At 49.9% G+C, this 22306-nt stretch overlaps 1 protein-coding gene and 1 pseudogene across 1 annotated transcript; both read right to left on the bottom strand.

Annotated features, from left to right (window-relative positions):
- Nucleotides 1-17419: 17419 nt before the first annotated feature.
- Nucleotides 17420-18952, bottom strand: LOC147117019 (syncytin-1-like; annotated as a pseudogene).
- Nucleotides 18840-20070, bottom strand: LOC147117018 (uncharacterized). The gene has a single exon (XM_085987118.1). The coding sequence runs from the start codon at nucleotides 20007-20009 to the stop codon at nucleotides 19389-19391; it is 621 nt and encodes a 206-aa protein (XP_085843244.1). The 5' UTR covers nucleotides 20010-20070; the 3' UTR covers nucleotides 18840-19388.
- Between the last annotated feature and the right edge of the window lie 2236 nt (nucleotides 20071-22306).

The raw sequence follows: 22306 nt of genomic DNA, 5'->3' as shown, positions 1-22306 counted from the left end.
CTGGTTGGCTTCCCACGGGTGCAGGGCATCATCGACTGCACACATGTGGCCATCAGGGCACCCCCACATCATCAGGGATTTTTGTCAACCGCAAGGGATTCCACTCCCTCAATGTGCAGCTAGTCTGCAACCATAGGAAGATCATCAAGTATGTGTGTGCCAAATTCCCTGGCAGCTGCCATGACACTTTCATCTTGCGTGAATCCACCCTCCCTCAGCTCTTCGTTCCTCCAAACAGACTTTCCGGCTGGCTGCTTGGAGACAAGGACGATCCACTGAAGATGTGGCTCATGGCACCTTTGAGGAGGCCACAAGTACTGAGGGCGAGGAGAGATATAATGAAAGCCACATTTCCACCAGATGTGTCATAGCGCAGACAATAGGCATGCTGAAAATGCGCTTCAGATGCCTTGACAGATCTGGAGGAGCCCTTCAGTACGCACCAGCCAGGGTCTCCAGAATCATCGTGGTCTGCTGCACCTTGCACTACATAGCACAGCAGCGACGGTTAGCGCTGCATGAGGAGCATGGCACTGAGAGCACAGTCTCTTCAGAGGAGGAGGAGGATCAGGAGGAGCATCAGCTGGAAGAGGAGGAGGAGGAGGAGCAGGAGGAACCCAGGTCCCACCAGCACCCGAGCACATTGCTGCCTGGGAGGCCAGGGATGGCCTCATCATGGTCAGCTTTACTTAACTTCAGGCATTCCACTCATATAGCAGCCACATGATGCGCCAGGTTCCCACCACCCCACACCAACACCATAAAGCATCCCTACAATGACCAAGCCATTCCTTTCACACTGACCACCATTGCTGGAGGTAACGTTATGTCTCATCGTTCACTCCAACTGACTAAGTCACTTCCAAAGTTGCAGACAGAATTGGCCATAACCAGAAAGTGGTGAAAATAAATATTTTTATCTGTGACATCACAGTAACGGAAGCTTTACACAAGCATTTATTAAAACACCCAAGTGCTTACCCTTGTGTATCTACTTGTGTTTCATCTTTCTCTTATGCGTGCTTCTATGAGGTGGCTTCAGCAGAGGTAGAGGCAGCCTGCTCACTTACCTGCTGCAACTTTTGGTGGACGTCCTCTGGGTCTTGGAGTCTGTGATGACCCCGCCAAAGTCTGCTCCCCCTGCAACTGTGCAGGGGCAGACTCAACCATCGTGATCCCAGGAGGCATGTGGGGCTCTGACTGAGGGGTATGCAATGGGGGAGAGTGTGAGTTCTTTGAGAAGAGCCCCCACTTCCATGTTCCCTTTCACTGTCATCCCTCTCATGGGCCACCCGCATTTGCCTGCTAGCAAGGAGCTGGAGAGCACCTTGCTGCACAGCAGTGGGGCCATGAGGACTCAAGTCTACGTTGACATCCCTCCTAGAGAGGTTGTCTATGAGCGTCTGCCATCTATTCTCCATGGAGACCATGTGCTCCTGTGAGTGGCGCATTAGCTGCTCCATGCAGGTGGCCATCCTTTCCATTGAAGAGCCGACAGTCGCCATCGCGTGCGACACAGTGGTGCTCATGTTGGAGATGGACTCCTCCATTCTCTGAACATTTGCAGACATCACGGTAGCAAAACCTGTCAAAGCCTCCTGCACTCCTTGCTGCACCTCTAGGATCACCCTCTTTTTGGATGGCCCCCGAGGCTCAGCGTCTGCAGGGCGCTGAGCAGAGCTGGGAGCATCGTGCGACCTTCAGTGAGGAGTCTCCACTGCTGTCCCCGTCTCCACCATCTGCTCTTGCTCACTTGTGAGTTGTGACACACCAGGTGACAACGCTACTCTATCTATCTCGCGTGGGACCCACCGAGGTGTGCGTATCAGCGCTGGTGCTGGCTGCGCTTATGTCTGGTGACGGTGCGCCCTCAGAGGCTGGAGGCTCCTCTGAGGAGTGGTCTTCCTCTTCCTCCTGGACAGTGGGGGGGTGGCGGGAGGGGGCGGGGGTGGAGGTGGGGGTGCTCTTGATGGACCCGTGGGAGAGTAAAGAGATGAGTTAGATATGTCATCTCAAGAATGAGTAACTATACCATTATGCACGTGATGAATATTCACTGGCTGCTGACATCACTCCCCATACGACTGACTGCTGTATGCCATGTGGCTGTATCAGATGTAATTCTGTCACCAGGTTGCTGAGATGTCCCCCTCTCTCCGTCTCCCACCTCCAGCTGCTCTGTAACTTCTGATAATTCCAGGGTGACCTCCTCTGCTGCAGTTAAGGTGGCCAATGCTGGACGGCCACCTCCAGTTCTCTCCCTCTTATTGTGGGCTCTCTGCTCCTGCAAGGAAGGAAAGAAGATAAGTTTGAGTGAGAGTGATAGAATGAATGTAAGGAATGGATGGGTTACATCTTTCATGGGTGACTATGATGGAGTGGGGTGCCAAAGCCAAATGGCCTCCTTGTGTTTTGTTTGTTGGTATGATTGCACTAGGATGAGGGGGAGTTTGTGGGGTGCTTAGTCAGATGGGGATGTGATAATGTAGATAGAGAAGGAGGGATGGGTGAACATGTAAGTTATGTTGGTGTGAGTAATGATGTGCAGGAGTAGGCTTGGGAAGGCAGAGTGATGGGGATGTGATGAGAGGCACAGCAGGATGAAGTTGAGTGTGGCTTTGCACTCACCTTTCCTGATGTAATGAGATAATTGAAGCGTTTCCGGCACTGCACCCAGGTCCTCCTGACAACATCCCTGCTGTTCACCTCCTCTGCTATCTCCAGCCAGGCTCCTTTGGTCTGCTGGGGAGGTCTCTTCCACCCATCAGAAGGGAAGCGGATCTCCCTGCACGCTCCCACTCCCTCCACAAGCATATGGAGGGAGTCATCCGAGAACCTGGCTGCAGCCCCCTGCCTCTGTGCAGTCATGTTTCCAAAGTTTAGTAACACTCAAAAGCTCCAGTACAGTGCCCGCACAGTCCTAGATGAACCTTCAAATGCAATGTGGCCATGGCTCCTTTAAATATCCCGGCTGAAGACGTGTCATCGAAGATGTCATCAGACCCGCACCATTTAATAGGGCCGGGTAACACGCAGGGCTGCCTTAATAGGCGCCATTAAGGGAAAGTCGATCTCAGGACTGGGATGAAATGAGGAACGGGGTCGCGACCTGTCACGGCGCCCGCCAGCACCCAACCCGGCCAGGTACAGAAAATTCCAGCCTATGTGTTTAAAACATTTTTCTTTTCTCACCCTTTCTTGAAGGGATGCTTCCTATGAATAGAAATCTAGACTGACATTTCAGTCCAGTACTGGGGGGAGTGCTGCACTGTCAGAGGTTCTGTCTTTCACATGAAACGTTAAACTGAGGCCCCGCCTGCCCTCTCAGGTGAATGTGAAAAATCCCCTGGTCTTGTTTGAAGAAAAGCACGATAATTCTCCCGATGTTTTGGCCAACTTTTATCCATCAACCAACATTACTAAAACAGATTTTAGTTTTAGTAAAACAGGTCCTTTTTCTCATTGTTGTTCGTGGGACCTTGCTGTGCAGAAATTGGCCGCTGTGTTTCCTACATTGCAACCGTGATCACAATTTAGAAGTACTTCATTAGCTGTGAAATGCTTTGGGATATCCCGAGGTTGTAAAAAGTGCTATTGTAGGTATTCGAGTTCACCTAAGTAGGTATTGGACAAATGCCTACTAAATAATCGAGTTCGACTTCAGGAGAACAATCAAGAAGTTCTTTAATGCAGGAAACAGATGAAATACAGCGACAATATAGATGGATGCAGGAGAGCCAGTAGGTAGGTCTTAACCCAGCGGGGACGCCACGAGGACTGAGTCCGCAGTACTGTGGATAGCGTGATGACGTCATCGCGCTCGGCCGCGTTTTCACGCGCTTGTGTGGTCACGTGACTGCGTCGTGACGTCGGCACGTCTACCCGACACTGTAGCTGGCCGTTGTGGCCGAAGTCGCGGGAGCGGGAGGCCGAACCGGGCTGGCGGCCATCGCGGGCGCGGGAGGCCGAACTGGGCCGGCGGCCACCGCAGGAGCAGGAGGCCAAGCTGTGCCGGCGGCCGTCGCGGGAGTGGAAGGCCGAGCTGGGCTGGCTCGCATCTAGGTGAGTCACGTGACACGCGACGTGACATCAGTGCGTTAGTACGTGTTCTTAAAGGGGCAACGGCCCGAACAGGTAAGCAATATATATATTCATAGTTAAGTTAAAGGGAATTATGTATTATAAGTACGGGACACCCAGTGGTACCGCCACATACGCCCCCCGAGAATTCGCTTTAATGAACGGCAAAGGTGAGGTAGTCCGACGAGCCAGTCCAAATGGCTCCTGCAGTCTCGAGGCGGAGACTGATGGGTGGCTGGTGGCCAGGCGGACGATCGTAACTGATGTGCTGCAACGACGATGGGTGGTTGGTGGTCTCGGTGGTCGTGCTGTCTGGACTTGGCGGGCGAGGTTGAAAAGTGCTGGTCGTGAGCGGATCCTTGTGTGTGTCGTGGCGAATAATACGTATCCAGCCGTGTGAAGGATCGTGGTGTCATGGCGAACAAAATGCATTCAGCCATGCGAAAGACCGTAGCGACGTGTGACCTGTACAGCCCATGGTTTGAAGCGGGCGCCGGGGCGAAACAGCAGACTGGCAGGTTGGGCATACGCGGACTATAGCTCTGTTGATGTTGGAAAAAGTCCCCAGTCTGACGAAATCTGTAGGAACGCCGAACGGGCGATCCAGGAGGACTTGACGGGTGAGTTCGGTGAACTCGCCGACAGGTGAGCGAACCGTTGCTGTGTTGATCAGTGATTGGTGATGACAGCAACTTTCGCGTAGCCGATTGCAGCCGCGGAATGCCCGTTGGACCAGTCGTCGATGTTTGCAGCGTCAGTAGATGTTAGCGTTTGTTGAGGGGAACACTGTAGCGAGGGCGGTAACGCTTTGAGTTGTTGTTGCTTTAGGGGGAACACTGCCGGGAGGGTGGCAACGCTTCGAGTTATTGATTTAAGTAGAAAACTGCCGGGAGGGCGGCGACGCTTCTCTGTCTTGCCGAAAAGCGTGGTAACACAACCAGCAGGCTGATGGGCTGGTGCGTTGGCGGCGGGGAATGAGTCTTCGTGTTTCACGAGGGATGGGTCCTCGTGGTTCACGAGGGATGGGTCCTCATGGTTCGCGAGGGATGGGTCCTCGTGGTTTGTGAGGGAAGGGTCCTCGTGGGTCGCGAGGAGTGCGTCCTCGTGGTTCGTGAGGAGCGAGTCCTCGTGGCATCTCCGCGGGGGCGCGCTCCGATCTTGAGGGCCCGAAAACCTGCGGAACCCGCGCTTGGAGGGATGTATACTTGCTGTTGCGTTGGGAGATGTCGTGGAGGCGGACGATCCGTGTGGCGGTAGAAATGTCGAATACGGAGACCGTAAGCAGGTGTGTGGTCTGCGTCGCATCGATGTTCTTGGTGAATGGGGCTGCTACCTGAAGAAAGCACGAGGGCGGTTGCTGCTCCCTGAATTGCGGTAGCGACAGCGAAACAGCTGATGCTTCCATGGCGTGCTTCTTTTGTGAAAATCGTTCACAAAAATCGGGGTCCGGCTGCATTACGGTCGTGAAAAACGGGATCACCTCCAGGCTGCGCTGCCTTTGCGAATACGTTCACAAAGACGGGGTCGCCAATGTAGGAATTGGTGTTCGTCGGTTGTTGTTCGTCAGTTGTTCGTCGGTCGTCTTCTGTGAAGACGAGGTTCGGGCTGCGCGTTTCTTCCGCGAAAAACGTTCACGGATACGGGGTCACCAATGTAGGTATTGATGAGCTCCCGTACTCACGTCGTTGGGTCACCAATTGTAGGTATTCGAGTTCACCTAAGTAGGTATTGGATGAATGCCTACTAAATAATCGAGTTCGACTTCAGGAGAACAATCAAGAAGTTCTTTAATGCAGGAAACAGATGAAATACAGCGACAATATAGATGGATGCAGGAGAGCCAGTAGGTAGGTCTTAACCCAGCGGGGACGCCACGAGGACTGAGTCCGCAGTCCTGTGGATTGCGTGATGATGTCATCACGCTCGGCCGCGTTTTCCCGCGCTTGTGTGGTCATGTGTCCGCGTCGTGACGTCGGCACGTCTACCCGACACTGTAGCTGGCCGTTGCGGCCGAAGTCGTGGGAGCGGGAGGCCGAACCAGGCCGGCAGCCGTCGCGGGTGCGGGAGGCTAAACTGGGCTGGCGGCCACCGCAGGAGCGGGAGGCCAAGCTGTGCCGGCGGCTGTCGCGGGAGTGGAAGGCCGAGCTGGGCCGGCTCGCATCTAGGTGAGTCACGTGACACGCGACGTGACGTCAATGCGTTAGTACGCATTCTTAAAGGGGCGACGGCCCGAACAGGTAAGCAATATATATATATACAATAGTTAAGTTAAAGGGAATTATTATTATGTATTATAAGTAATGGACACCCGGTGGTAACGCCACACTATGACATGAATCTTGTCATTCATGTGGAAATGACTTATGAAATGATACTGGGCGGCCTGCTGGTGGCGTTGTCCAGGGAGATTATAAATATTCGGGCATGGGCCCAGCTTGCTCAGGACATTCTTTAACAGGAACTAGTGAAGGACACAACTAGATCTCCATGTTGCAAAACAGTTAATTAAAGCTTTGTTTAATACTTAGACCAAATGCCTAGTAGTTTTCTTACGTCACGCTATATATATGCAAATTCTTTCTTTCTATCTTCGTTATCAGCAGATGCAGGAGGCAGCCTGACTTGGCTGTTGAACTTGTTTGCAATCCATTTCACGTTTCTGCTGCAGGGGTAGTAGACCACTACAGTTGGCCTCAGTGTCCTAGAGCTGGAAAAGGAGAATAATCAGACAGGGGTTTTGGTCCTGATCACGATCCAATGATTCCTGTTAGAACTGTGTGTGATAAATGGGTGTAGACAGGATCAGGCTTGACCGTGATTGTTTCTCTCCTTTAGCCAAATAAGTCGGAGGTGCTTATTATCTAAAGTTATTATCTAAATGGAGAGAAACTGCAAAGTGCTACAGTACAAAGGGATCTGGGGGTCCTGGTGCATGAAACACAGAAGGTTAGTATGCAGGTACAGCAGGTGATCAGGAAGGCCAATGGAATCTTGGCTTTTATTGCAAGGGGGATGGAGTATAAAAACAGGGAAGTCTTGCTGCAGTTATACAGGGTATTGGTGAGGCCACACCTGGAATACTGCGTGCAGTTTTGGTTTCCATATTTAAGAAAAGATATACTTGCTCTCGAGACAGTTCAGAGAAGGTTCACTCAGTTGATTCCGGAGATGAGAGGGTTGACTTATGAGGAAAGGTTGAGTAGGTTGGGCCTCTACTCATTGGAATTCAGAAGAATGAGAGGCGATCTTATCGAAACATATAAGATTGTGAGGGGACTTGATCGGGTGGATGCGGGGAGGATGTTTCCACTGATGGGTGAGACTAGAACTAGGGGGCATAATCTTAGAATAAGGGGCTGCCCTTTCAAAACTGTGATGAGGAGAAACTTCTTCACTCAGAGGGTAGTAAATCTATGGAATTTGCTACCTCACAGAGCTGTGGAAGCTGCGACATTAAATAAATTTAAAACGGAGATAGACAGTTTCCTAGCTGATAAGGGAATTAGGGGTTACGGGGAGTGGGCAGGTAAGTGGACGTGAGTCTTGGTTCAGATCATTCATGATCCTATTGAATGGCGGAGCAGGCCCGAGGGGCCGTATGGCCTACTCCTGCTCCTACTTCTTATGTTCTTATGTGCTGTTTTTCGGGTGAGGCATTAAACCTGCCCTTCCAGTCGTAGCCAGAGAATCACCTGCAATGGCTTCTCTTCCCGCTCCCGTACCATTACCTCTGGAGCCTCCTCCTATTTCTCATCTACACGCTGCCCCTCGGCAACATCATCTAAAAACACAACATCAGGTTCCACGTGTACGCTGACGGCATCCAGCTCTACCTCACCACCACCTCGTTCGACCCCTCCACTGCCTCTGATTTGTCACGCTGCTTGTTAGAAATTTCCTCTAACTAAATATTGGGAAGACCGAAGCCATTGTCTTCTGCCCCTGCCACAAACTCTGTTCCCTAGCCATCGATTCCATCCCTCTCCCTGACAATTGTCTGAGGCTGAACCAGACCATTCGCAACGTTGGTGTCCTATTTGACCCCGAGATGAGCATCCGACCACATAATCCCTCCATCACCAAGACTGCCTACTTCCACCTCCTTAACATTGCCCGACTCCACCCCTGCCTCAGCTCATCTGCTGCTGAAACCCTCATCCATGCCTTTGTAACCTCTTGACTAGACTATTCCAACACTCTCCTGGCCGGCCTCCCAACTTCCACCCTCCATAAACTTGTTCATCCAAAACTCTGCACCAAGTCCCGTTCACCCATCACCCCTGGGCTCGCTGACCTACATTGGCTTCCGGTCCAGCAACGCCTCAATTTTAAAATTCTCATCCTTGTTTGCAAATCTCTCCACGGCCTCATCCCTCTATCTCTCTGTAACCTCCTCCAGCCCTACAACCGTCCGAGATCTCTGCACTCCTCCATTTCTAGCCTCTTGTGCATCCCCGATTTTAATCACTCCACCAGATAGTCTGGGGCTAAGGTTGAGATTTGGGAATAGAGCAGTACTCTGGGATGGTGTAGCCTGGCACCACTTGTGGTTGAGGTCTGGCACTACATTAGGGGGCCAGAGCATGGGTAATTTAAATGGGAGTGTTTTAGACAAGTGGCCGTGCCTTCAGCTGCCAAGCCCCAAAGCTCTGAAATTCCCTCCCTAAACCTCTCCGCCTCTCTACTTCTCTTTCCTCCTTTAAGACGCTCCATAAAACCTACCTCTTAGACCAAGCTTTTGGTCAGCTTTCCTAATATCTCCTTAGATGGCTCGGTGCCAAATTTTGTTCGCTAACGTTCCTGTGAAGCACTTTGGGATATTTTACTGGCCAGGAAGTTGGACCCATTCGCATCAGCTGTTAAGGCCGGTTTGGAAGAAAGAATGGCACGGAACACGGCGGCCGCCATTTTGGGCAGGTCGGCAGCTCTGCTGTTGCCTGCACTCACTTCAGTTATTTAGATGAACCAGATCATGATGTCAATCGGCGTGCAACAATGAATTAATGCATGATCTGGTGTTTTGGACATCGCCGCTCTTATTAATGCCTTCTCATGTCAGCTGTGGCTCAGTGGGTAGCACACTCACCTCCGAGTCAGAAGGCTGTGGGTTCAAGTCCCACTCCAGGGACTTGAACACATAAAGCTAGGCTGACACTCCAGTGCAGTGCTGAGGGAGTGCTGCACTGTCGGAGGTGCCATCTTTCGGATGAGACGTTAAACTAAGACCCCGTCCGTGCTCTCAGGTGGATGTAAAAGATCCCAGGACATTATTTCGAAGAAGAGCAGAGGAGTTATCCCCGGTATCCTGGCCAATATTTATCCTTCAATCAACGTAACAAAAACAGTTTATCTGGTCATTATCACATGGCTGTTTGTGGGAGCTTGCTGTGCGCAAATTGGCTGCCACGTTTCACACATTACAACAGTGACTACACTCCAAGAGTATTTCATTGGCTGTAAAGCGCTTTGAGATGTCCGGTGGTCATGAAAGACGCTATATAAATGCAAGTCTTTCTTTCTTTTCTTTCTCTCCAAAGCACGTATGGCAGAACGTGCGTGCAGCAGTATGACAGACCCACTGCCAGCACTTCTTAAAGGGACACACGCAACTTTCAGATAAATTTAGATTTTTGCTTTTGTACTGGTTTCTTTACATTTTATTAGAGTAGTGACTTGGTGTAAGGAATTTTAAAAGTTGTTAAAGTGTGCAGAGAGTGCTGCTGGATGTTTGCAAGGCTTTGGCTCTTAAAGGAAGACCTCTGAGAACATCACTTGCTCCCAGTCCTGGGGACTCTAGTTGCAGTCCCCCTTGGGCTGCAGCATCACATGGAGATGGAGCAGAGGCACCAAAGGGGGCAAGCTGCTCACAGAGGGAGGAGGAGGAAGCAGAAGAGGAAGAAGCAGAAGAGGAAGAAGCAGAAGAGGAAGAAGCAGAAGAGGAAAAAGCAGAAGAAGTAAAAGCAGAAGAGGAAAAAGTAGAAGAGGAGGAAGCGGAAGGAAGGAGGCAACCCAGACAGCCCCTTTTTGGCCGGGATATCCGAGATCGAATCATTCGCCTGCGGTACCAGTGAACACAGCCCCAATTTCCTTTTCAATATAAGAACATAAGAACATAAGAAAAAGAGCAGGAGCAGGCCATACAGCTCCTCGAGCTTGCTCCGCCATTCAATAAGATCATGGCTGATCATCGACCTCAACTCCACTTTCCTGCTCGATCTCCATATCCCTTGATTCCCCTACAGTCCAAAAATCTATCTGCCTCAGCCTTGAATATACTCTGGGGCAGAGAATTCCAAAGATTCACAACCCTCTGAGTGAAGAAATTCCTCCTCATCTGGACTTAAATGGCCTACCCCTTATCCTGAGACTATGCCCCCTAGTTCTAGACACTCCAGCCAGGGGAAACAACCTCTCAGCATCTACCCTGTCAATCCCCTTCAGAATCTTGCATGTTTCAATGAGACCACCTCTCATTCTTCTAAACTCCAGAGAGTATAGACCCATTCTACACAATCTCTCATCATAGGACAGCCCTCTCATCCCAGGTATCAATCCAGTGAACCTTCGTTGCACCGCCTCCAAGGCAAGTATATCCTTCCTTAGATCAGGAGGCCAAAACTGTGCACAGTACTCCAGGTGTGGTCTCACCAAGGCCCTGTACAATTGTAGCAAGACTTCTTTACTCTTATACTCCAGCCCCCTTGCAATAAAGGCTAACATGCCATTTGCCTTCCTTATTGCTTGCTGTACCTGCATGCTAGCTTTCTGTGTTTCTTGAACGAGGACACCTAAATCTCTCTGAACACCAACATTTGAAAGTTTCTCACCATTTAAAAAAAATTTTTTTTTCTATTCTTCCTACCAAAGTGAATAACCTTTCATTTCCCTACATTATACTCCATCTGCCACCTTACTGCCCACTCACTTAGTCTATCTATATCCCTTTGCAGACTCTTTGGGTTGGATTTTGTGAATGGAGACGTGCTAGAGGCCTCCATCATGTTCTGGCCAACCAGAGGGATTTTCCCCTGATTGACTTTGTTAAGCTCGCCCTGCGGGCTCAGCAGGCCAATTAGGGGGACATCAGTGACAGAGCACGTCAACGTCTGACGTGCCATTTGTCAAGGCTTCTTGAAAGAAGAAATGTCAGCATTTGACAGCTCTGTGAAGCTGTCAAACACTGACATTCTGTGTAGTTTGATGAGTCCTTGTGTTCAGGGATCATCAAACCTTTCAGCTTTGTAGAAAGCAGATGACTGTTGGTTCGGAGGACCCAACAGCCAGTCTGTGAAATCTACAACGAAGATGTCGGGACTCCGGAATCACCGCGGCTGAAGGCTGTAGGCAGAAACAAAGGTAAGTGAATATTTTATAACTGTAATGAAATCTGTTTGTCTTGCCTGTATTCGTTTTGCACTCATGTATATTACCCTCCCCCACACGGTGTATAGTTTCACTTCCTCTTTCCTGACTAACCTGGAAGGTTCCAGGTCTTGGCTCTTGGCTCCGCCCCGACTTCTCTTACTTAAAGATCTCAGGATCTGTATGACTCATTCCTGTGAGCCAGTCGGTGTGTTGAGATGTTAGCTCTGATCTTAGTGATTAAAAGCCAACTTGTTAAAGTCTATAACTTCTAGTTTTGTGGTTATTGAAGGCACATCAATTTTAATCACTAAAGAATACTAGGATGGATCGACTCCTAAAACCAGAGCGTCTGGACTTGGATCCACATTCTGCTGAAGCATCAAATCAATTTGGACACTGGCTCAAATGCTTCGAACTCTTCGCGAGGGCCTCATCCACTAGCGAGGTAGATAAACTGAGTCTACTGACTACTCGCGTTAGTCATCGGATTTATTCGTTCATCCGGGACGCCACCTCTTACATGGAGGCCATCACTATCCTGAAGGCCCAATACCAGAGGCCAGTAAACGAAGTGTACACCAGACATCTGCTGGCTACACGCAGGCAGCGACCTGAGGAATCAATGGACGATTTCTTACAGGGCCTAAAGGACTTGGTCCGGGACTGTAATTGCAAGGCCATGACGGCCAACGTGTACTCTGACGAATTGGTCCGTGATTCCTTCATCACGGGCCTCAAATCGAATTATATCTGGCAGAGACTGCTGGAGAAGGATGTCCTGGACTTAAAAAAGGCAGTGGCCACTGCGCGATCGCTGGATGTGGCCCAGAAAAACTCTGACTCTTATTCTTCCGGCCATGCGGCCCTCACCGCCTCGTGCGCGCCGAGCGGGCCGCCATCTTGGAATCAGCCATCTTCCCCATCCAGGTCTCAGACCAGCTCTACACCGCCGGAGTCCCCACACAGAAGTTCACCCAGGAGTCCTACTACAGCGGCAATGTCTCGAGGCATGAAATGCTACTTCTGCGGCCAGGCCAAGCACCCCAGACAACGATGCCCAGCGAAGGACGCTACATGCTTCAAATGTAAGAAAAAGGGGCATTTTAGCAAAGTCTGCAGGGGGAATCCGATTTCCAACTCCGTCACCGCCTCGTGCATGCCGTGCGGGCCGCCATCTTGGGATCCACCATCTTTTCCCGACTCAACGGCCGCCCAGGGCCCAACAGTGGCTTCGATCACGGTGGATCAATCCAGGCCACACCCGTTGACAAAATCCATGATGGACATACAGGTAAACGGGAATTTAACGAAATGATTAATTGACTGTGAGAGTACCGAGAGTTTTATCCACCCTAGCCTGGTACGGCGGCACTCATTAACGGTAACCCCTACACGGAGCAGAATTGCTATGGCTGCTAAGCCCCACACTTCGGACATTTTGGGCTACTGTGTGGTAACACTGACTGTAAAAGGCACGGTCTACAAGGATTTTAAACTCCTCGTGATGCCAGAACTCTGTGTTAATGTAGTCTTGGGCCTGGACTTCCAGTGCCACCACGAAAGTGTCACGCTAGCATATGGCGGATCCCAGCCGCCACTCACAGTCTGTGGCCTATCAACCTTAAAAATCAGCCCGCCCTCTTTATTCGCTAATCTCGCTCCGAACTGTAGGCCCATAGCGACCAAAAGTAGACGGTACAGTCTGGAAGACAGGCACTTTATCAAGGCGGAAGTGGACAGACTCCTGCGGGAAGGCATTATTGAATGCAGTACCAGTCCGTGGTGTGCCCAAGTAGTCATAGTTAAAAATAGCGAAAAGAAACGGATGGTAATTGACTACAGCTAGACTGTTAATATTTATACCCAGCTGGACACCTACCCTTTACCCCGCATATCAGAAATGGTCAACCAGATTGCGCAATACCGAGTCTTCTCGACTATCGACCTCAAATCCGCGTATCACCAGCTCCCCATTAGAACGGAGGACCGCCCATACACCGCCTTTGAGGCGAACGGACGCTTCTACCATTTTCTCAGAGTGCCCTTCGGGGTAACAAATGGGGTCTCGGTCTTCCAACGTGAGATGGACCGCATGGTTGACGAGAATAAACTACAAGCTACCTACCCCTATCTGGACAATGTCACTATCTGCGGGCACAACCAGCAAGACCACGATCTAAATCTTGCGAGATTTTTAAAAACTGCCCTAAAGCTGAATCTAACCTACAACGAAGACAAATGTGTCTTCAACACAACCCGTCTCTGTATCCTCGGCTGTGTGGTGGAAGATGGGGTAATTGGACCGGACCCTGACCGATTACGCCCCCTAAAGGAACTGCCCCTGCCACACAATCCCAAAGCTTTAAAAAGGTGCCTGGGACTTTTTCGTATTATGCCCAATGGCTGCCCAATTACTCTGATAAGGCCCGACCCCTCATTAAATTGACGTCCTTCCCACTATCAGCTGAAGCTCGGGAGGCTTTCACCAGTATCAAACAGGACATTGAAAGGGCTGCACTGTGTGCAGTGGACGAAAGCATTCCCTTTCAAGTCGAAAGCGATGCGTCAGACTTTGCTTTACCTGCGACCCTCAATCAGGCTGGGAGACCTGTGGCCTTCTTCTCCCGAACCCTTCAGGGACCTGAAATCAGGCACTCTTCTGTCGAGAAGGAGGCACAGGCTATAGTGGAGGCAGTGCGGCACTGGAGACACTACCTAGCCGGCAAACGTTTCACCCTGCTCACCGACCAGCGGTCGGTGGCTTTCATGTTTAATAACAAACAAAGGGGGAAAATCAAGAATGACAAAATACTCAGGTGGAGGATCGAACTATCCACGTTCGACTATGATATTATGTACAGGCCGGGAGCCCTTAATGAACCCCCAGACGCCCTATCGCGGGGAATGTGTGCCAGCATTCATACGGACAAATTACAGGATCTCCACAACGACCTCTGTCACCCAGGGGTCACCCGACTATACCATTTTATAAAGTCCCATAATCTGCCCCACTCCATCGAGGAGGTCAGGGCAATGAACAGAGCCTGCCGCATCTGTGCGGAATGCAAGCCTCGTTTCTACAGGCCTGACCGTGCACACCTTATCAAAGCCACACGGCCATTCGAGCGCCTAAGTCTGGACTTCAAGGGACCCCTTCCCTCTGCCGACCGTAACGTATACTTCCTCAATATCATCGATGAATATTCCCGCTTCCCCTTCGCCATTCCCTGCCCAGACATGACCAATGCCACGGTCATCAAGTGTCTCTGTAATCTATTCTGCATGTTTGGCATGCCGAACTACATACACAGCGATAGGGGGATGTCATTTATGAGTGACGAACTGCGCCAGTTCTTGCTCTCAAAGGGGATAGCCACTAGCAGAACCACTAGCTACAACCCCCGGGGTAATGGGCAAGTGGAAAGGGAGAATGCTACTGTTTGGAAGGCTGTCACGTTAGCCTTAAAGTCAAAAGGCCTTCCGACCTCCCGCTGGCAGGAAGTCCTCCCAGACGTGCTCCACTCCATAAGGTCTCTGTTATGTACAGCCACTAACGCTACCCCTCACGAAAAGATGTTCGTTTTCCCCCGGAAATCCACCTCGGGCATATCTCTACCCGCGTGGCTGACGTCTCCGGGGACAGTACTATTGCGGAAGCACGTGAGAGGCCATAAAACGGATCCCCTTGTGGAAAAGGTACAGCTCCTCCATGCAAACCCTCAGTACGCCTATATCGAATACTCTGACGGGCGAGAGGACACTGTTTCCATAAAAGACCTCGCTCCCTCGGGGAGCGGAGAGAACGATGAGAGACTACCCGAGGAAGACCTACACCAAAAAGAGACAGGACGCCCAGAGGTATCAATACCCAACTTTAACCTGGAGGACACGGGGCGGCACGGTGGCATAGTGGTTAGCACTGTTGCCTCACAGTGCCAGGGACCCGGGTTCGAATCCGGCCTCGGGTGACTGTCTGTGTGGAGTTTGCACATTCTCCCCGTGTTTGCGTGGGTTTTCTCCGGGTGCTCCGGTTTCCTCCCACAGTCCAAAGGTGTGCGGGTTAGGTTGATTGGCTATGATAAATTGACCATTAGTGTTAGGGGGATTAAATACGTGGGGTTACGGGGATAGGGTGGGATATGTGTTGGTGTAGGGGTTACGGGGATCGGGTGGGATATGTGTCAGTGCAGGCTCGATGGGCCAAAATGGCCTCTATCTGCACTGTGGGGTTTCTGTGATTCTGTGATTCTGTGACACTGCAGATAACCTGGAAGACACTGCGGAGGCCCGGACAGCGGAGGAACCAGAATCCACTCCCCTAGAGGCACCCCAACCGGCTTTGCGCCGATCACTGAGAACCGCAAAACCTCCTGACAGACTCACTTATACCAACTTTTAACAGACTCACTTATACCAACTTTTAAGAAACATCACCCCGATGGACTAAATCTAAAGAAGGGGTGAATGTAATGAAATCTGTTTGTCTTGCCTGTATTCGTTTTGCACTCATGTATATTACCCTCCCCCACACGGTATATAGTTTCACTTCCTCTTTCCTGTCTAACCTGGAAGGTTCCAGGTCTTGGCTCTTGGCTCCGCCCCTGACTTCTCTTACTTGAAGATCTCAGGATCTGTATGACTCATTCCTGTGAGCCAGTCGGTGTGTTGAGATGTTAGCTCTGATCTTAGTGATTAAAAGCCAACTTGTTAAAGTCTATGGCCTAGAAATTGAGTGCCCTTAGCGCCGATTTTGCGGCGCTAGAGGGCCTAGCGCTGCAATTGGCGCCGGCGCCGAAATTGCCTGGGGCCCTTCTGCCGCGGTAGACTGGTAGCGCTGCGCCGGCACCGATGACGTCATCGGTGTGCGCAGCATCCCGGTTGCCATGCCGACGGGCCCCAGCGCCGAAATTCAGTTGCGGCCGCCTCGCCCGTGGCAGCCGCAACTAAGACTCTGGCAACAGAGTCTTACAAGTCTTTGCGCCGGTGCATTAAAGGCCCCGCGGCGGCCGGCCGCTTTCCCGCCGGCCGCCTGGCCGCAGCTCCCTCCCCGGACTTCCCCCCCCCCCCCCCGGAACAGAAGCAAGCCCGGCACTTGTCCGAGGTGCCGGGCTCATTTTTAAAAAGATTTTCGCGGGCCGCGGCCGGGTGCAGGCAGCTCCTCCTTAAGGGAAGGAGGAGGCCTGCACTTCCCGAGCCTGCCGCACCGCATCGGGTGCCGCAGCGCCAGAATTGCGGCGCGAAACGGCAGTTAGCGCCGATTTACCGCCGCAAAGACCCTTCAGTAGCGCCGGCAGCCGTTTGGGCGCGGCCCTGCTGAATTTTTGGCGCGCGCAGGGGGACTTAGCGCCGGCACTAACTTCCGGCGCTAAAGCCCTGGCTAAGCCAAAACTCAATTTCTAGGCCTATAACTTCTAGTTTTGTGGTTATTGAAGGCACATCAATAACATTTAACACTCACCTCACATACTTACCACTCCATACTTGCACTCATCACTCACCTCTGCATCTCACTTTCAGGTCCCTCTGACACCCGCAGACCTCCTACTCGACTCCTCCAACCCGGTGGGGTTCTCCGAGGTCGGGAAGCCTTCACCTGAAAAGGTAAAATGGCACTAATCCTTTTTTCTGCCTGTTAACTACCTGTTAACAGGCAGTTAAAAGGATTTAATCCCTTTCCCGCCTTGAGGAGACGGGACCCAAAGCAGGACATCTTCCCGCCTCCTGGCAAAAGGGCACGGAGGCAGGATGGGGGTGGGTTTACCATCCGCCCCCACTTTCTGCAACTTTACCAGCTGTCCCGCCTCCATACCCGCCTTCTCGGGGCTGACAAAATCCAGCCCGAAGTGTTCTCCTCACAGTTTACTGTCCCGCCGAGCTTTGTATCATCAGCAACCTTGGATACATTACACTCGGTCCTGTCGAAATCTCGACTCCGAGTAAGACTCTAAAACACAAGCAGTACCGTCAGATTGTTAGTTTATTTTTACTTGCACAAGGAGAGCGTCCCGCTAAGTCAAAGGCTAGCAGAGACTCTCTGCAGAATTACAGATTAACAACATATTTATACAGTAAAGTAAACAGGTTATGGTTTCATCATGTGTCTTTCAAGTCAGACAAAGGGACAAAGAGTTCTTCAATCCCTAACTAAGTTTCTACATATTTCTAAAGTCTGGCGCAGAGAAAGACTATTGATAATACAATGGGTAGTTATTTATTCCAGACTATTTAATTAAGACCATCAGTATTGTTTGGAATGTAGTTACTTCATACAATATGTTTCTTCTGTTATCTGGTGGCCAAGCCTCTAGCCAGGTGGCCTGCTTAAGGTTCCCTTTACTTATGTAAATGGTCTTTGTTTACAACGCAGATAAGCAACAGTTTACAGTGTTTAGTCAAGGTTAACAAGTTTAAGGAAGGAAAGGAGGACATTTCTGCAGAGGCTTCTGGGAGGACCGGGACTCCATTTTGTTTGTCAAAAAGGGGCACATGTAACTATATTCAGTTTTAAAAGGTACATTTCCACATTCCCCCCTTTTGTCCTTCACAAGGACAACTTAATCCATTCCAATCCTGCTTAGTCTTTGTATTTCCATTTCCGCGCAGAATCCTTCAGTAGTTGTTGCTACCATGACCTTAGTAGTGGTTGCTGTTGGTAACACTGTTTTTCCCACTCTGACACAGCAGCACTTGATTGATACAAACAGAAGGTATAGGGAAAAGATTATCAGCAAGAATATGATCAGGCCCTGTACCAGGGATTTTCCCAGGGATCCTAGCCATCCGGATGCCCAACCCCACAAAGTGGTACCGCCTAGGCCAGTACTTTGTTTGTACTCTATTACCTTCTCTCTAATAATTTTTGCCAGACTGCTGATCTTTTCTGAGTGATCCGGGATATATGTACAGCATTCCTCACCAATCAAAGTGCATGTCCCTCCTTCCTTGGCTAGGAGATAATCTAGGGCCATACGATTTTGGAGAGCCACTGTCCGACTGGCTACCATTTCATCATTTACCCTTTTAAAGGTTTGTGAGGTTGCGTTGGCTACTGATTCTACTAATTTAGCCAGTTTCCGTATTTCCCACTCGTTTGGCATTGTCCCATAGGGTGGTATCATTACCTTGAACATTCCATTCAACCATGTCAAATCCCGTTTAGGTCGATGGCTTTCATAGGCGTCCCTCAGGGTCTTTGTTGTTCTAATAAAGGGTATCACATATCCTAAGTAACAGGATCCCGTCCGTGATTGTGGTAACCAGGGGTAGGCCTTATGACAACAGATAAAATAGGTTCCATTATAAGAAGTGAATTGCAACTTCTTCTTTGTCATCATAGGGTTGGAACCGGTCCAGGTACCCCCACTCGTCTTATTACGGACATTTGTCATGTCAAACTGACCCACATCGCGCCAGTTGTGGGGTTGAGTTATGGTAAAATCCTGGGCGCATTTGCTTTTACCCACGTTCTCGCCCCTGCTATGTTCCTTACTAAACATATTTTACCCATTGGGGCCCCAATACCTGAGGTATTAGTAAGAACTAAGAATGGGGGCTGCCGAGTCCGATTATATTTGGGTTGGTACCACCCCTGGAAGGCAGTGAGATTATAGCCTGCTGATTCCCATTCCGGCCTCCAATCCTCTGTACTAATAGTGCCCCTATAGGATGTGTGCCTTTTCTGGGAAGTATTACCGTGCGTATCGTTCTGACTGATTATCCACTCAGCCATGTCTGATTCGTTAAAGGGAATGGGTCTTAGAGAGATGCCTCCTTTCGAGTGAATGGGCACATGTGCGCATACCCAACAGTTGGATAAATCTCTTTCTTGTTCATACTCATGACTCAGTGCCATGAATACATTTATATGTAGTTCCCTTTGTTCACGTGTCTGTACCTCTGGTGCTATCAGTAACACAAAGCATAATCCTGTTAAGCACAGTATGTCAGTCCCCATAGTCTGTGGAAATCTTTTTCTCTCCCTCTGGTTCCTTCTCCTTTTCCTCCGGATCGGGTGCTTTTTTGCAACGGGACGCGTGGATCCATGTTGGTCTTTCTTTTATCTTGATTGCAGTATTAGTTGTTAGCAAAACCTGGTATGGTCCTTCAAATCTGGGTTGTAGACCGCTTTTTCGTTTAAAAATCTTGATGTAAACGAATTCTTCGGGCTCCAGGTTATGGTACTTCCCTTCTGCTGGTTCGACTTGAGCTTCTTTTACCTGTGAATGAAAGCTGGAAATACATTTGGTTAGTGCAATACAATAATTCAACATATTTTCTTCCATTTTATGGATGTCCATTTGCTTTGCAGTAAACGGTGCTGTAAAGGGTAGCCGTTGGGGACGTCCCATAACTATCTCATGCGGTGACAGGCCTGTTGTTCTGTTAGTTGCAGATCGCATTACCATTAAGGCTAAAGGCAGCAGTTCTACCCATTTTAGTCCAATGTCATTGCATAGTTTCGCCAGTTTGTTTTTAAGCATTCCATTATATCTCTCAACAAGTCCAGCTGATTGTGGATGATAACTGCAATGGAAATGTTGGTTAATCTGTAAGGCTTTACACATTTCTTTTATAACAGTTCCAGTAAAATGAGACCCATTATCACTTGAAAGTTTAACAGGAATTCCGAAGCCCGGCACGATTTATTTCAACAAATATTTAGCAACAGTAGTGGCATCGGCCTTTTTACAAGGAAAAGCTTCAATCCATCTAGAAAACACATCTACAATAACTAATACATACTTAAATCCCATACACATAGGTAATTCAATAAAATCCATTTGTAAATGTACAAAAGGTCCCGTTGGGTTTGGGTGGGAGGCAGGTTTTACCTTTTCCGTCTTACCCGGATTCATTGTCTGACAGGTAACACAATTTTCGCAAATTTGTTTTGCAATTGCCGAAATACCTGGTGCATACCAAGTTGCCAAAATATAATCCGCCATCCCCCCTTTGCCCGCATGTGTGAATGTATGAATACATCGGGCAATCCATGGAAGTAAGGATTTGGGTGCCACCATGCGGCCGTCATGGTAAACCCATATTCCTTCTCGAGTTTTACAACATTGATCCCTTGCCCAGGTTAATACCTCATCTGTACTGGCTTGTGACTGAAAGGCCAGCGCATCATTAATAGTGGGCGGTTGATCTGTGGAATTATTTTCCCTTACTGGGAACGCTGATACTTGTTCCCCTTTGTCTGACAGAGCTGCTGATTTAGCTGCATTGTCAGCTCTGGCATTTCCAAGTGCTACCTCATCCAAGTGGCCTGTATGTGCTTGGCATTTAATAATGGCAAGTTTTAACAATTGAATCCTTGGCCGAATTGATTTGAATTTTGATTTTGTGGTCCAAATGGATTTTGAACAGAAAATTTAGTTTGAGGTCTAGCATGTACCTGGGCTCGGGTCACATACGGATTGGGTTCTGGAGGTGGAGGAGGTGGCCCGTCACCAGCCTGTTGAGTCCAGTTATAATTTGGTTGCTGCTGTTTTGATGGGCAATTTTTAGCCCAGTGCCCAGTCTGGGCACAATTGTAACAGGCGCCGGATTGTCCTCATCCTACACCTCCACCGCCTCTACCCCGAAAATGTCCGCTTCCCCCACTCCGTCCTCTTCCCCTACCACGTTGTGGGTAATAGGTGGGTGTTGTTGTGGCTGGTGCCGTTGGAGCTGCTCGCTCCAAGAACACGGTAACCTTGCTTTTAGTTTCTCTATTTCGATCTTGTATGTCTTTTAACATAGAAACAACCTTGGATAGCGTTTCCTGTCGCCATCCGAAACAAACTAATTTAAAGGGATCCCTGAGTTCAGGTCGTAGTCCGTTTACAATGGCGCTGAGCATGGGAGAATCTAATTCCTCTGTTTTCATGCCTGAACATTGGCTCATAATTTCTCGCACCCTCTCAACGTAATCCTCAACATCCTCACCCTTTCTTTGTGTGGTTTCTATAATTTTAGACCAATTTGTTTTCTTTGGGAACACCTTGTGTAAGGCTTCCCAGCACCTTCCCCAGAATTCGTCATTGGGCGGTCTGGTGCTGGGAGCGGCACCGACAGTTTCGCGATGTGTTTTAAAATCTTGGAATTTCGTCTCGAATTCGGCAAATTTGGTGTCTTTTAACCATGCTTTTAGCAGAATTTGGCCATCTAATATGCTGGGCTCATGGCACATGACGATTACTTTTAATTGGTCTATTGTGGCGACACGCCACCACTGGACATAATCCGCTCACGGCGGCACAGACAGTCTAAGCAGAAGCCCCCAGCCGGGGGCCCTTTCCTCCAGCAACTTGTTTCCCGCAGGGACAGGCTGCCGGGAGCACTTCCTGTCTGGGAAGTATTTAAGTGGATGCGCGGGCTTTTCTAGTTCCTGTTTTGCCATGAGGCTGAAATAAAAAGCTGTACTGTTTCACTGGCTCTGGTCTCGACTCCCACGTTTGCCGCGGTATCTCAACACTGGTGACCCCGACGCTCAGGACGAATCCTAAGCTAGCATGGCGGATACAAACGCAGTCACGGTTAAATTACCAGACTTTTGGGAGAACCTCGCCGAAGCCTGGTTCGTTCAAGCTGAGTCCAGATTCCGGCTGAAAGGCATTACAGTCGACGCCACGAAGTACGACTACCTCGTCGCCTCGCTCACCTACGCTACAGTCCCCAAGGTTTGGGCAGCGCTGCAGAATCCACCAACGGAGGGCAAGTACGAACATCTGAAGGCTGCGCTACTTAAAAAATTTCAAACATCCTCTTACCAGCGCCACTGCCAACTCCTGGACCTCCCCGGCCTTGGTGATGCTTCACCATCAGACCTGCTTTCCCACATGCTGTCCCTCTCAGGCGATAAAAATCCCGGCGCCCT

Source organism: Somniosus microcephalus, chromosome 5 (genome assembly GCF_052327205.1).
Source record: "Somniosus microcephalus isolate GS21.2 chromosome 5, FLI_Smic_1.0, whole genome shotgun sequence".
Lineage (NCBI taxonomy): Eukaryota > Metazoa > Chordata > Chondrichthyes > Squaliformes > Somniosidae > Somniosus > Somniosus microcephalus.
This window is presented reverse-complemented; position numbering and strand designations above follow the sequence as displayed.